This window comes from Nematostella vectensis, chromosome 13 (assembly GCF_932526225.1).
Source record: "Nematostella vectensis chromosome 13, jaNemVect1.1, whole genome shotgun sequence".
Classification (NCBI taxonomy): domain Eukaryota; kingdom Metazoa; phylum Cnidaria; class Anthozoa; order Actiniaria; family Edwardsiidae; genus Nematostella; species Nematostella vectensis.
In genome coordinates, this window is record NC_064046.1 from 10375784 (window position 1) to 10392206 (window position 16423).

Here is a 16423-nt window from a genome sequence, read left to right on the forward strand (position 1 = left end):
TCACATACTTGTTTGTTGGCTGTCTTTGCTATTATATCCAAATATTTGTCCATTATCTAAAAAAAATAACAAAGAAATGAAGAGTCACAAACCATGGCCCGTCTCGCCCTATAACAGCCAAAAATACAGTAAAATGAAGAAAACGCTCCAAGCCCCTCTTATCAGAAATCCTTGTTAAGCCGTTTCTTATGCTTAGCTTTCTTTAAATGTAAATCGTTTGCACAAGTTTTTTTTTTAAGATGCCCAATATTCCAGCCCTCAGGCATGATGGTTTTCATGAGGGCAGCTTGAACAGTGGGCATGTTCAACTTGAATGTTCCTCCAGTGAACCTTTCAACTGGAGGGTCCCTCCAGTGAACCTTTCCTATGGCCTGGAACTGGGCGTCTGACCATATCGCCTCCACCTAGGATAAAATCAAGTCCCATTTTGATTGTTTCTTTTTTAATTAAGGAGTTTAAATTACCTTGGCACGTCGGTTTTCATATATCAAGCGTCGATGGCAGCTTTCAAAGGCTGTCATGTCTATCTCACAGCAAAAGACATGACCGTCGCCGTTCACCTCTACGGTCACATTTGCGAACTTCTGCTTTTCATAAACAGTTACAACAATTTCCCTTTTGGGCTTTCTGAAGCTTCCCCCCTTCTTTTCCAGAAAACTAACCGAGAAAGAAGTGGGGGAAGTTGCTGTATGCCTTAGCTACATACTGGCCTTGTGTCCTGAGACCTAAGAAAGAGCGAAATTTGGCACAAATCACGGTATATATAAAGAAAAAGAAAAACAGCAAAGTCAAAACAAAGCTGTGCATTCTTCCTCAGGACTTTCTTCCTTCTTCGCCCTTTTTGCTGGTATCGACAATTCCTGTAGTTTAATTTTTTTAAATTTTATTTTAAGTTATAATTTGGCTTAGTATAGGATTGGGTTGCTAGCATACAATACATTTATTCAAACTCGCTTATCCGACTATCGTGACAAATTTATATTATCTGCTTGTTTCTGTTTGAGTATTTATTTCACAGAGAGATATAAGTGGATTGCAAAGAAGCAACGAATGAGTAATTTTCGGGTGAATTCTCCACATCTTTATGCTAGTATAAAGCAACCTAAATACCTTCTTTACGCAAGTTTACGTACGCCCAACCCTCATTATATTATAACCTTACGTACATAGGTGTAAAGATAACATTTCCCCAATTCACATTTACGCAATTTGCCAAACAAAAATAGTCTTTAGTGTGCTGTTATTTTATTGTCTTTATCATAATCTTTGTACTTTGACTTACAAAAACAGTAACATATAATGGTTTTTGGCAATATACATATATATCAAATATTAAAAAAGCTACTTTTCCTCTGTCAAAAATGTCCATAGTTCTCAAACGGAAAATAATCATAAACAAGCTAGAGTCAATGCGTTGGTGATATTGCCCACTCCACCGGGTTATCTGGAGCTGGCCTAATTGACAACTGTTAATAACTGTTAATTAATAAAGCGGCTTTGGGCTAACAGCCCATAGCCATTATGATTCAAACACTGTCTTGTCTTGTATCCACGCCCAGTAAACAAAGCGCGGGTTAAAGCAGCTCTCGTTATATGGATGCTAAGTGGGGAAAGCATAAATGATAAATATTGCGCCAGTCGGCCGAATGTTTTTTGGGCACTACCCCAACTGGGTGGCATTGAAAGTTAGGTAATTGGGGCGCGGAGAACAGGCCTGCCATACGGCCTAGGTTGACCTCTTATGTTTTTTGAAATTATCTCAGGGTGCTCCCGAGCTGAAATAAGATTAGGTGAAACACAAGACTTTTGGGTGCCATCCAAACCAATGCGTCACCGAAACGTAACTAATTAAGAATAAAGTTACAAATTCCCGATCTGGATGGGAAGATAGTGCCTGTTCTAGAAGATCTATTCTTTGTGCCTAGGCGCTGGCCTGCGGATGCGGAGATTCCGGCGCAACACTGGTGAGCGGGATGGGGGTCGGCGCATTTTTGGTAAACGTAGGGATACATGCTGGGTTGACGGGAACAGCCTGTGACTCGGTTGAAGTCGAAGCACACGGAAGGGCAGTCTTCAGAGCGATGGAAGGGGGCCAGTGCCTCGTACAGCAGGCGATTGAGGCCCAAGGGAGACGCAGAGCCAGGAGTGCTGAGGCTTTCCGTGCCTTCGCTTGCGACGACTGGTGGTGGTGGAGGGTCCTGTTGTGGTGGCCGCCAACTTGCGAGAGCGTCGGACACAGTTTTCCGTATGACAGACAGCTGGGCTTCCAAAAAGCCGGTCGGATCAGTCGGATGACTGGTGGGCGCTTGGCGCCATGCTACGATAGCACAGGTATTACTCAATATGTTTCACGTGAGATACCTCACTATACACGATCTTAATTCTTATTGGTCGCTATCTACCTATATAAAGCGCCACACCTAAAGTAAAGTCATACGCTCTTTCGCTTAATAAGCTACGTGTACTGTAAAGAAACATTTGAAAATCGGTTAAATATGCCTAAACGTTCGCGTTTGTCTGGAGGAGATGAGTTCTCTCGCCTCTCTACCGAGGTGCTTGGTCTGCGACTACAAGCCCTCAACCTTCCCTCTGGTGGAACACAGCAGCAACAAATAGATCGCCTCCGGCAAGCCACTCAAGGCCTGAGGAGGCTTCACCTTCAACCCCGAGTGGCAAAGGGGATACGTGTACCCGTACGATATAATTTATGAGTGACCTTTGAGCCTGGCTTCGGCTCCATTAACGGAAATTACCGTCCCCAGTGGTGACGTTAATTTTGGATTAAACGTTATCAAATTCAATTGAAATATGTACATCAAGAAATGCTTATGTTTTTCTCCCAACTCTTTTTTTATTGGATAATCTTGAAAAAGTTTGAATTCGCCGACAATGTCTTCATTCCCTAAAGTGAAAATATGTTATTATTCATTATTACATCCATACGTAGCCGGATCGCCTCACATACTTGTTTGTTGGCTGTCTTTGCTATTATATCCAAATATTTGTCCATTATCTAAAAAAAATAATAAAGAAATGAAGAGTCACAAACCATGGCCCGTCTCGCCCTATAACAGCCAAAAATACAGTAAAATGAAGAAAACGCTCCAAGCCCCTCTTATCAGAAATCCTTGTTAAGCCGTTTCTTATGCTTAGCTTTCTTTAAATGTAAATCGTTTACACAAGTTTTTTTTTAAGATGCCCAATATTCCAGCCCTCAGGCATGATGGTTTTCATGAGGGCAGCTTGAACAGTGGGCATGTTCAACTTGAGTGTTCCTCCAGTGAACCTTTCAACTGGAGGGTCCCTCCAGTGAACCTTTCCTATTGCCTGGAACTAGGCGTCTGACCATATCGCCTCCACCTAGGATAAAATCAAGTCCCATTTTGATTGTTTCTTTTTTAATTAAGGAGTTTAAATTACCTTGGCACGTCGGTTTTCATATATCAAGCGTCGATGGCAGCTTTCAAAGGCTGTCATGTCTATCTCACAGCAAAAGACATGACCGTCGCCGTTCACCTCTACGGTCACATTTGCGAACTTCTGCTTTTCATAAACAGTTACTACAATTTCCCTTTTGGGCTTTCTGAAGCTTCCCCCCTTCTTTTCCAGAAAACTAACCGAAAAAGAAGTGGGGGAAGTTGCTGTATGCCTTAGCTACATACTGGCCTTGTGTCCTGAGACCTGAGAAAGAGCGAAATCTGGCACAAATCACGGTATATATAAAGAAAAAGAAAAACAGCAAAGTCAAAACAAAGCTGTGCATTCTTCCTCAGGACTTTCTTCCTTCTTCGCCCTTTTTGCTGGTATCGACAATTCCTGTAGTTTAATTTTTTTAAATTTTATTTTAAGTTATAATTTGGCTTAGTATATGATTGGGTTGCTAGCATACAATACATTTATTCAAACTCGCTTATCCGACTATCGTGACAAATTTATATTATCTGCTTGTGTCTGTTTGAGTATTTATTTCACAGAGAGATATAAGTGGATTGCAAAAAAGCAAAGAATGAGTAATTTTCGTGTGAATTCTCCACATCTTTATGCTAGTATCAAGCAACATAAATACCTTCTTTACGCAAGTTTACGTACGCCCAACCCTCAATATATTTTAACCTTATGTACATAGGTGTAAAGATAACATTTCCCCAATTCACATTTACGCAATTTGCCAAACAAAAATAGTCTTTAGTGTGCTGTTATTTTATTGTCTTTATCATAATCTTTGTACTTTGACTTACAAAAACAGTAACATATAATGGTTTTTGGCAATATACATATATATCAAATATTAAAAAAGCTACTTTTCCTCTGTCAAAAATATCCATAGTTCTCAAACGGAAAATAATCATAAACAAGCTAGAGTCAATGCGTTGGTGATATTGCCCACTCCACCGGGTTATCTGGAGCTGGCCTAATTGACAACTGTTAATAACTGTTAATTAATAAAGCGGCTTTGGGCTAACAGCCCATAGCCATTATGATTCAAACACTGTCTTGTCTTGTATCCACGCCCAGTAAACAAAGCGCGGGTTAAAGCAGCTCTCGTTATATGGATGCTAAGTGGGGAAAGCATAAATGATAAATAGTGCGCCAGTCGGCCGAATGTTTTTTGGGCACTACCCCAACTGGGTGGCATTGAAAGTTAGGTAATTGGGGCGCGGAGAACAGGCCTGCCATACGGCCTAGGTTGACCTCTTATGTTTTTTGAAATTATCTCAGGGTGCTCCCGAGCTGAAATAAGATTAGGTGAAACACGAGACTTTTGGGTGCCATCCAAACCAATGCGTCACCGAAACGTAACTAATTAAGAATAAAGTTACAAATTCCCGATCTGGATGGGAAGATAGTTCCTGTTCTAGAAGATCTATTCTTTGTGCCTAGGCGCTGGCCTGCGGATGCGGAGATTCCGGCGCAACACTAGTGAGCGGGATCGGGGTCGGCGCATTTTTGGTAAACGTAGGGATACATGCTGGGTTGACGGGAACAGCCGGTGACTCGGGTGAAGTCGAAGCACACGGAAGGGCAGTCTTCAGAGCGATGGAAGGGGGCCAGTGCCTCGTCCAGTAGACGATTGAGGCCCAAGGGAGACGCAGAGCCAGGAGTGCTGAGGCTTTCCGTGCCTTCGCTTGCGACGACTGGTGGTGGTGGAGGGTCCTGTTGTGGTGGCCGCCAACTTGCGAGAGCGTCGGACACAGTTTTCCGTATGACAGACAGCTGGGCTTCCAAAAAGCCGGTCGGATCAGTCGGATGACTGGTGGGCGCTTGGCGCCCCCTTTGCCACTCGGGGCTGAAGGTGAAGCCTCCTCATGCCTTGAGTGGCTTGCCGGAGGCGATCTATTTGTTGCTGCTGTGTTCCACCAGAGGGAAGGTTGAGGGCCTGTAGTCGCAGACCAAGCACCTCGGTAGAGAGGCGAGAGAACTCATCTCCTCCAGACAAACGCGAACGTTTAGGCATATTTAACCGATTTTCAAATGTTTCTTTACAGTACACGTAGCTTATTAAGCGAAAGAGCGTATGACTTTACTTTAGGTGTGGCGCTTTATATAGGTAGATAGCGACCAATAAGAATTAAGATCGTGTATAGTGAGGTATCTCACGTGAAACATATTGAGTAATACCTGTGCTATCGTAGCATGATACGTGTACCCGTACGATATAATTTATGAGTGACCTTTGAGCCTGGCTTCGGCTCCATTAACGGAAATTACCGTCCCCAGTGGTGACGTTAATTTTGGATTAAACGTTATCAAATCCACATTGAAATATGTACATCAAGAAATGCTTATGTTTTTCTTCCAACTCTTTTTTTATTGGATAATCTTGAAAAAGTTTGAATTCGCCGACAATGTCTTCATTCCCTAAAGTGAAAATATGTTATTATTCATTATTACATCCATACGTAGCCGGATCGCCTCACATACTTGTTTGTTGGCTGTCTTTGCTATTATATCCAAATATTTGTCCATTACCTAAAAAAAATAACAAAGAAATGAAGAGTCACAAACCATGGCCCGTCTCGCCCTATAACAGCCAAAAATACAGTAAAATGAAGAAAACGCTCCAAGCCCCTCTTATCAGAAATCCTTGTTAAGCCGTTTCTTATGCTTAGCTTTCTTTAAATGTAAATCGTTTGCACAAGTTTTTTTTAAGATGCCCAATATTCCAGCCCTCAGGCATGATGGTTTTCATGAGGGCAGCTTGAACAGTGGGCATGTTCAACTTGAGTGTTCCTCCAGTGAACCTTTCAACTGGAGGGTCCCTCCAGTGAACCTTTCCTATTGCCTGGAACTAGGCGTCTGACCATATCGCCTCCACCTAGGATAAAATCAAGTCCCATTTTGATTGTTTCTTTTTTAATTAACGTAATTAAGGAGTTTAAATTACCTTGACACGTTGGTTTTCATATATCAAGCGTCGATGGCAGCTTTCAAAGGCTGTCATGTCTATCTCACAGCAAAAGACATGACCGTCGCCGTTCACCTCTACGGTCACATTTGCGAACTTCTGCTTTTCATAAACAGTTACAACAATTTCCCTTTTGGGCTTTCTGAAGCTTCCCCCCTTCTTTTCCAGAAAACTAACCGAGAAAGAAGTGGGGGAAGTTGCTGTATGCCTTAGCTACATACTGGCCTTGTGTCCTGAGACCTGAGAAAGAGCGAAATCTGGCACAAATCACGGTATATATAAAGAAAAAGAAAAACAGCAAAGTCAAAACAAAGCTGTGCATTCTTCCTCAGGACTTTCTTCCTTCTTCGCCCTTTTTGCTGGTATCGACAATTCCTGTAGTTTAATTTTTTAAAATTTTATTTTAAGTTATAATCTGGCTTAGTATAGGATTGGGTTGCTAGCATACAATACATTTATTCAAACTCGCTTATCCGACTATCGTGACAAATTTATATTATCTGCTTGTTCCTGTTTGAGTATTTATTTCACAGAGAGATATTAGTGGATTGCAAAGAATGAGTAATTTTCGTGTGAATTCTCCACATCTTTATGCTAGTATAAAGCAACATAAATACCTTCTTTACGCAAGTTTACGTACGCCCAACCCTCATTATATTATAACCTTATGTACATAGGTGTAAAGATAACATTTCCCCAATTCACATTTACGCAATTTGCCAAACAAAAATAGTCTTTAGTTTGCTGTTATTTTATTGTCTTTATCATAATCTTTGTACTTCCCGCGAAGTATCCAGTATTCTTGTCTCACCAGCGCCATTGTGTGCTCTCTGCCAACGTGGCGATTACGCTGATGGAAATCCTGGACAATCGGAGAACTCAGGGGGTGCCCCGATAGTAAGACTATTTGGTGCTTCTCCTCGAAAGACACTGGTGCATCCTTTAGCCCCCGCCAACCCGAATAACCCTGTCTATTAAGACTGGTTGAAGCGGAAGAATGCGGCTGTGGGATGCAATGGGTTTGCCGCTTTGAAGCGCGGCATATTCATCCGGGAACATTTCCCGCTGAGCAATTGGACATAGCTCTAAGCGTGAATCCTTCATCTCTTCAGCAACTAGGGCCTGCAAGTTTCAGTGGAGCGGCCGTCTTTCTTGCCTTACTCAGGAGTATCGACTTGAAGCGAAGACACCACCCATATACCCGCACCAGTCGCCCGAGGGTCTAATACCTCTTCCACTTCACATCAAAGGATGGAGCACTGACACCAGTTGCCAGGGCGGTGGCCTTGACCTCGAGATCACTTTCTTCGACCGGCTCTGGGTCCGCACTTGGCCACTGGCAAGGCGGTTTGGCAAGAAAGTCTGGTCCCGCAAGCCAACGCAAATCAGGGGGTCAGGTCTTGCAAGGCTACACCTCGTGTGCAGTCATCTGCTGGATTGAGCTTATAGGGTATGTGATGCCATTCATCTGGCTTGCAAGAGCCGAGTATCTCTGAAACTCTGTTCGAGACATAGGTGCTAAATCTCCTGGTGGTGTTGACAATATACTGCAGGGTGGTCTTGGAGTCGCTCCACAGATGCACAGCGTTAACGGGGAGATTAATCTCGTTGATCACCTTCTTTCTCAGCCTGGCTCCGACGACTGCCGCTTGTAGCTCGAGTCGTGGAATGGTGAAAGTTCTCACCGGGGCTAGCCTTGTCTTTCCAAGAACAAAGCTCACAACTACTTGGTCACCAACCGCTGCTCGCAGGTAGGTAACGGCACCATAGGCTACGCATCACAGAATAGGTGAAGCTGGATGTCTTGGGCGTCTCGCAGATGGAAGCCGTACCACCGTTGGACCTGGATTATCAGCGGCGTCTTCAGCCCGTCTTTCCACGACTTCCAGATGCTTCGCAGCTATTCGGGAATAGGCTCATCCCAATCAATCTTACTGTGCCGCAGTTCCTGTATGATGAGCTTGGCCTTGACGACGTACGGGGCCGCAAGTCCCAGGGGGTCAAACACACTACTCGTAGCACTAAGAACTCCTCGTTTCGTGTCGGGGAACCTATCTTTCAATGGCTTCGAGTAAAGCGTGTCTTGCTCGAGACACCACTTTACTCCAAGGGCTCTCTCTTGAGGCAAGGTCTATAAGTCCAAGTTGACCGCGTCACAGGATACCTCGTCAGACGGAAGGGAACGGAGTACGTTTCGGCTGTTAGATACCCACTTGGTCAAGCGAAAACCACCAGCCGCTACTGCTTCAATGAGCTGGTTAGCGACAGCTGCCACCTCGTCTTCCGACGGCCTTGAAGTTAGGACGTCGTCCATGTAGAAGTTCCTCTTTATAGTATCCAGCACATCATCGGGAAACAAACCAGCTTGATCTTCTGCTGTCTTCCGCAGTGCGTAGGGCGAGTCAATGGCTCCAAACACATGAGCTGCCATACGGTATACATCAGGGATTCTCTCGTCGAGGTTCCTCCACAGGAACCGGAGGGAGTCTTGATCTGCTTCTCGGACCTTGACCTGGTGGAACATCTTTTCAATATCCCCCATTATCCCGACCTTGTTGCAACGAAATCGGATAAGTACACCAGCTAAATCGTTCAGCAGGTCTGGGCCTGTCCGGAGACAGTCATTCAATGACACGTTGTACTTTGCCGCCGCATCGAAGATTACGCGGAGTTTTCCTGGCTTATGGGGTTTGAACACCATGATGAGGGAGGTACCACGTTCTGGGACCTTCGATTGCTTCTTCGACCTCCGAGAGCTTTCGACAATGGCCTTTGCTTTGGTACTCATTTAGAACACTTCTGTACATGCTGGCTAACTCTGGGTCTTGCTTCAGTTTCTGCTCGGTGCTGTTGAGCCTGTACATCGCCATTCTCCTGTTACTGGGAAGCACTACAGCTTCGTCTCCATAAAAGACCAGTCTCGTAGTGTCCGCCCATCTTCCTCACCGTACTATCCAGCGTCTCCAACGCGCGTCTGTCCTCAGCTGAGGGGCCGGTAGGTCGTTCAGTTCGACTCACACCATACTAGTCGGTTTCCCAAAACCTCTGAACTTGTTTGTTTAGCAACTCGCCCTCTTTGAGCAACGTCAAGTTCGAATGGACATAAATCAAGTTTGGTTGAACAGCGCGTCCGAGTCTGCCAAATAATGTCCACCCTAGCAGGGTCTGCACCGCAATAGGCTCGCCACGTCGGCCCTGTCGTACGTCCAAGTGTACAAGAAGATGGGCCATATCTGAACCAATCAAGAGCGTGACGTCACCTGCTTCGAGGGTCTGCAGGTTGACACACTCAAGATGACGGCCTCTTTACCGGACACCTTGTGCTTAGGGATATTGAGCTTGTGCACTACCCAAGTCCCTTCAACATCTTCTCGGGGTGGTCATCTGATGACAACCGGAAACCGACCCGCTGCATGTTACAGGAGCGCGTGTCTGACTCAACAGTGTTTAGCTGCAACTGGTGCGTCTCTCCTTTAAAATCAAGCTGCTCTGCCAGGTCCTTGCGAATCAAGGTGAAGTCACTTCCTGCATCGAGGACCGCTGCAGTCTTCACTTGACCCTTTGGTCCCCAGGCCAGAACCGGGACAAGCAGTAGGGCGACTTGGTTCAATGATCGTACATTGATCTGGTTGGCATTAACCTTGTGGTCCGCACCGTCATTTTCTTCAGACTCCTATTCGTCTTTTCTTTCGCTGTGAAGGAGTGTGTGATGCTTCAAGCCACACCCCTCCTTGAGACACCGTCCGCTACTTGGACAGGAATCCGCAAAGTGCCCCTCCTTGAGGCAGTTGCGGCACAGCCGCTTGTTGTATACGATCATCCTTCTCTCTTTAAAGGGCTTGGATTTGAACGAGTCGCAGTAGACAAGGTGGTGCCTGTCTTCGCATACGAGGCACCTATCTTGGCCGGGAGAATCGACCTGGGGTGTTGCCGTCACCTTCCCAGAACTGCTCTCTTGGGTAGACCGTGTTACGCGAATGCCAACACTGTTGGGATGAAGTGCCCTGGGCGGGGGACCCTGGCTGAAATGCCTTGGTCGTGGGAGCCTGGGTCTTGACTCACGCTCATGGACATAAGTCTTCAAAGGGGTTAAACATAGCATCAACTCTCCCTCTTATTTTTTCTCTCTTTCATTTGATTTGCATGTACAAAAAACACAACACAACCACAACACAAACTACATTATCCCGGTAGAGCTTAATGCATGTGTTATCAATTCCCATTTCTTCAAATGCTGCAGTAGTTATTACTCAATTTTGAAGCCCGCCTTTCTACTTTCTCTATGTCTCTGAGGAATAGTTGAATTGAGTATAAGTTTGGCAATTTGCGTGATTCCCTCCTTTTATAAACCAGGAGTTTATAATTTAGGATCACGGAGTTCACCGCTGCGTTTTCATTTTCCACACCTAGAATTATATCTTTAATACATAGAGGTGGGAGTTGCACCTTGAAGGCACTTAACCATTTTTGGATGTCTAGGTATAAATTTCTTGTCTTAGTACACTCAATAAAGATGTGGTCAACAGTTTCTAAATGGGAAAAACAATAAGAGCACGAAGGACTATCCACTAGTCCAAACCGAAACAGATCTTTATTCATAAAAAGGCAATTGTTTAGAATTTTATATTGAAAGGACCTTGAATAGGTGTCTCTAGCTATGGTATAAATTCTACGATAAACTTGTCTCCAATCGATGGACTTAGGAGGGCCTCCTATTCTTTGGAGAATGTTTAACTGTGCAGTTGGTGGTTTAAACTTCATTCTTACTATATGATTATGTACCTGTTTAGCCTTAAGTTTTCCTATTTCGTATCTCTCATTACCTAACCGTAACAAACGTGCTGCTGGTTTAGACTGTCCTACCAAGCCAGGATTATCTCTCAACTTATCTCTCCATACTTTTGGAATAGCGTTACATAAAGATAACCAGTTAAAATACCCTGTACCTGGGACACCTTCAAACATATCTGCCACTCAAAGCGACCCACCTCATTGCATAAATCTCTTACTGTGCGGATGCCACATTCATAAAAGGATCTAAAGAAAACAGAATTCCCCCCAATTTTAATATGCTTGTTATTCCACAGCACTTCATCCTCTACATCCGAATCATTTATCGGGTTTGAAAACAGCTCGGCCCATATTCCAAACACCTCCTTATAATAACCGGATATATCGTCCGGAAGACGTTTTATATCAAAATTGTCGCGTATAGTTCCCACACCTCCAATTATTTTTAAAAGGTATCTTGGTAAAACCTTATATGTTCTCTCCTCCTCATTTGACAACTTTAAAGCAAAAGTAACACGACTAGCTCTAATTGATGCAAAGAAATCAGGAGCTCTCAAGCCACCATCATCATATTCACCTATAATTGTTGTGTATTTCTCTATGGATTCTTCCATAGAGTGTTAATGTCCGCAACTTCCAAACTTCTAACACAGATTTAAATCTCTCAAAATTGCGCTTAAAGTTATTTTCATCACACAGTCTCTCATTATATGAAAAATAATTCCCTAAAATTGTAATACCTTTTTGGTGAAGATCTACCCACTTTATGCCTTGCCTTTTCCTATCTTTATTTTTTGTGCCCAGCCATCCTGCTTCAGATTTTGTTAGATTAATTTTAAGCGACGAATAAGATTGAAAAATCCTTAGAAGCACTAACAATTTTTCTAAAGAATTCATATTCGTATTTCTAAAGAATTCATATTCGTTTTTCTAAAGAATTCATATTCGTATTCAGAATACAATTTAATAAATTGCATTCATCAAAAGGCTCAGACCTATGGATCCCACAGCCGACTGAGCCTTGCCAGACTCACACCACGTTAAATATTTTTAGAAAATTTGTTAACTTCCCCAACCATAGTCTCAAATTCAAATTCAAATTTTACGCTGCCACTACAAAGGAATAGCTAGTCTTTGGCTGTTCCTTTCAGCTTGACTGAGCAAAGCAAAATTAATTACAGTAATCATACATTTTGCACCGTCCTTAAAACTGCCCTAAAACTTTCCTTCAAGCGTCCCTGACCCATTTTCAAACTTTTCCGTTAATGAGGAACAGAAAGATAAATAGTCCTACAGTTCCTTACGACTTAACAACAAAATAATTACTTACAGTAATTATGCATTTTGTACCGTTCTCAAGCTGCGTCCAGGGCTTTCAGAGACTCGACTTTTTCAACCATCCAGTTTTCTGACCTCTTGATGAAAATCTTCCCGTCTATCGACCAAGCACTGAACAGCATCTTCTTCTTCCTCATAGCCAATGCTCTCCCCAAGATCCTTCTGCTAGCTGGCGTTAGATTTTTATTTATAAATATGCGCCCATAAAGCTTCGCATCAATGCACGCTGGTTTCTTCAGCCCGACGACATCCAAATCCCAGTACCGCACATCTTTAAGGCCTTTCCTAGCTTTTAAGAACGCCGCTTTTTTCTTGTGACAAATAAACTTAGCGATAATAGGACTGAACTCTTCTTGCTTCCTTTTCTTTAGCCGGTGTGAAATTTCAATATCCTCCGTCTTGATATCCACCTTCAACATTCTTGCCATATTTATTACGACTTCCTCGCATGAAAAAGTGCCGCTCGGCACCCCCGCTATTTCTATCGAGTTCTTCCTGGTATATTGTTTCAATGAATCTAGCTTAACCTCCAACTTTTCTATGTATTCTTCTTTCGCCGCGTTTTCCTCAACTCGGACAACAAGTTTCCCGAGAGTGGAAACCCTCGTGTCTAGCGCCACACTCTTCTTCTCCAAATCCTTTATTTGCTCTTCCTTTAAACCTTGGGTGTTTGCTTGAACTTCTAAAAGGACTAACCAGATTGACTCAAGCGTCACTGGCTGCTTTTCAGTAGACTTGCTAACTTCCCCGTTCTCCGCCATTGTTTCCTTCTCAAATACTTCCATAAACTTTTTTGGCTGGGGCAATACCGTTGAGGCGCTAGAGCTACTGGATCCTCGTTCCTTACGCTTGTTCATTAAAACACTTCTGTATGCAAACTATTCTAGCGCTCCTTCGCGAAAGGCATGAGTTGACGGACAGCCCTACAAAAACGCGTCTTCACGCTAAGGCCACCATGTTTATGGATCAACTCTTCTCTGCAACCATCTCTCAAAGTCCAGGAGGGACAAGCCATCATAGTCACCTTGCAGATGTTCGTACCATCTCATGCGCATGCCGTCCGGAAGCTTCATAGCAGCTCTGCCTAGATACTCAGGATTCTGTAAAATGGCTGCCTGGCCCAGTTTTGCAAACCATTGCACGCAGGCCTTGACCTTGTAGTGGAATTACCTGAGGGACTGTCTATCACCCTGAACAACGTCCGGCCCGTCAACCATGCTCTTGAGATAGGCAGCTACAACTCAGTGATTGTTGCCAAACTGTTGTTTTAACATATTGAGTGCACTAACATAGTTACTCCCAAACTCTCAACAGCCCTCTTGGCCTCCCCATCCAAATTCTGGTATAAATAAGCCATTCTATCGGAATCTGTGAGGGTTGTTTTAATATGTACCAGATCCCTAAATCGCTCAATAAATGCGGGCCAGTCTTTCGGCTTGTCCTGAGAACCTGTTAAACTCAAGTGGGGGTAAGCGCTGCTGTTCCTGATTGCGCAAGATAGCAAAACTGGTAACAACATTACCAATGGATTGTTCAACGATGGTCTCCTTACCATCAACAAGCCTTGTAATAAACGTGTCAACATACTCTCCATTTATGGTTCTAGTATGACTTGCACTGTTAGGAGTTTGGACACCCTGGACATTTAAAGGGGTTGATGAAGGAAAATGGTACCCAATATTGCCCACAGATTCCTTCAGAGAAGGAATCGTGTAGTGGTGAGATCGCTGGGATACTCATCCGGCTCGGCGGACCAATGTTCCCTCTACACGTTTAAAAATACGATATTTATTTTTAATAATACCAGACACCAAACAAAGAGTCAACCAAACGTGGCTTCTCTCTAAGAACTCTTTTACTAACTTTGCGCCTCCGGGCATTGTGTGTAGGGCCCACAGGGAACCCGCGCGCCTTACAATTATAAACAGTTGTAGCGGGACCGACCAAGCGCAGCTCTCGCAGGACACCATCATAGCCTACTAGCAGGCTTTATCATACCTTTTTGAAAACCTTAAGATGGACAAAAATGGCTAGCAAGGTGAACATGAACTGGTTCTTATTTTCTCTGACACAGTTGTAAAAATGGAGGTAGAGGACAGGTGGCAGTTTATGCTGATCTTCTGTCCACTTAACCAGCACATCTAGTGGAATGGAGATGGTCAGATTTGAGTCATGTGGAAACTGGTAGTAGTCAAAGCTGTCATAGAAGGCTTTTCCCTGAGACACTTGGCAACTGTGGATTAAAGACCCAACCAGGTGAATTCCAACCATCCTAAGGCCAGCCATCGATTTGCTGATTCTCCGCAAATTGGGGATGTTTGTGGTGTGCTGGTCCATACCATCATTAATGTCCCATAGAAACATGACTGTGCATGATTTGGTAGACAGTGAGTGTGTTCTGCCTGTAACTGTAGCCAAGGGAACCAGATTATTAAAATTTTAAAGAATAGTGGACCTTTAAAAAACTTAACAAACCCTGGCTAAACAAATGAATCAATTAATTTATTAATTAAACATGAACCTACATGTACAGCATAATACTCACCATACTAACTCTAGATGGGCATTTAGAAGTTGATCAATTCTGGCTCGTTATCCTTTATCGATTGTGCCTTCTTTTTCCCGTTTGTACTGTATGCAATCATTGCACTTAGTAAACCGATTTTCCTAAAAATTTAACGAGGAAAAAAACATAAGGGATTTCACCATTTTTCGTATGATGTTCAGTGTTCTATAGTCCAATGAAGTAGAAGTAACTTCAACAAGAATTACTGAGTACCAGTTCCTGCAAACTCAAAACTGATTATCAATAATAATACATTACAACAACACATGTGATATATTCACTTTGAAATGTGGCATGATTACCTTATGGATAAGTACGTGACTGAAGTGCTGCTCCCACAAACGAAAGAAATGAGAAAGGGATATTAATGGCAGGCCAAATCTTGTGTTTTCATCTTTCATTTTTTTATATATATCGACCCCACTAAAACAGGATGGCAAATGAATTGTCTTGCTATCTGGTTGGTTATCGCCAATGGAGCCAATAAAGAATTGCAGCCACGCTGCTGTCTTTGCCATGATCCTTTTTTTCCCCTTTGTTTCCATGCTGTACCACAACAACTCCATTTTTGTACTGCTTTTCCACCCGTGAAAAACTGCTTCTGCTAACATTACAAGCAGGGAGCCAAGCTTCTTTGCACACAATCTTGCCCCTTCTCAAAAACTCTGTCTCAAACTCCCCACTATCATTAAGTTTGCTGTGTGACTGAAGTCCAATAAATAGTTTCTCCTTTCAGCCTGTGTACGTTCCTTTAAGGTTACTTGAGCATGATTAAGGTCCTCAATTGACAAAGACCTCATACACTTGTTGCTGCAACATTTAATTGTTAATATCCACAACAGATCTTCATCAGTCCTCAGTTTTAAGTCTGTAGAAAAATAAATACACTGACTATTATTATGTACACTGTACTTGTAAATCAGAGTTTGTTTTTTCCTTCAGCATATTCTTTTTCAAACCATGTCTGAAATGGTGAAGTAAATCCTTCAGTGTTAAAGTCCAAATAAGGAAATTATTTCCATGTAGCAAATTCTGGCCTGTATTTTCTTGACCTGTCCTCCACTTTGATAAAAGCTGCTGAGTTTAGCTTCATTGCAGACAATTTTGATTTTAATTCACACGTCTTTGGCAAGAAGGGATTTGCTTTCATTAATGCTAATATTTCTCTGCACTTAATGATTTTGATGTTCCATTTCTTTGAATTTTTTATGATGGATGATGAGCCTCTTGCCTTTAAAGCTTTGTGCAGCATTAAGCTACTGCGATTTGCAATGCTCTTTTTATTTTGAAATGGTTGAGAATTTGATCCCAAACTTACTCCA

General features: G+C 43.1%; 1 protein-coding gene across 1 annotated transcript; it reads right to left on the bottom strand.

The window, feature by feature from the left end:
- Positions 1 to 12313: 12313 nt before the first annotated feature.
- LOC125559149 lies at positions 12314 to 14741 on the bottom strand. The gene has a single exon (XM_048721173.1). It carries the CDS (start codon positions 13390 to 13392, stop codon positions 12553 to 12555), a length of 840 nt encoding a protein of 279 aa, XP_048577130.1. The 5' UTR covers positions 13393 to 14741; the 3' UTR covers positions 12314 to 12552.
- Positions 14742 to 16423: the final 1682 nt, after the last annotated feature.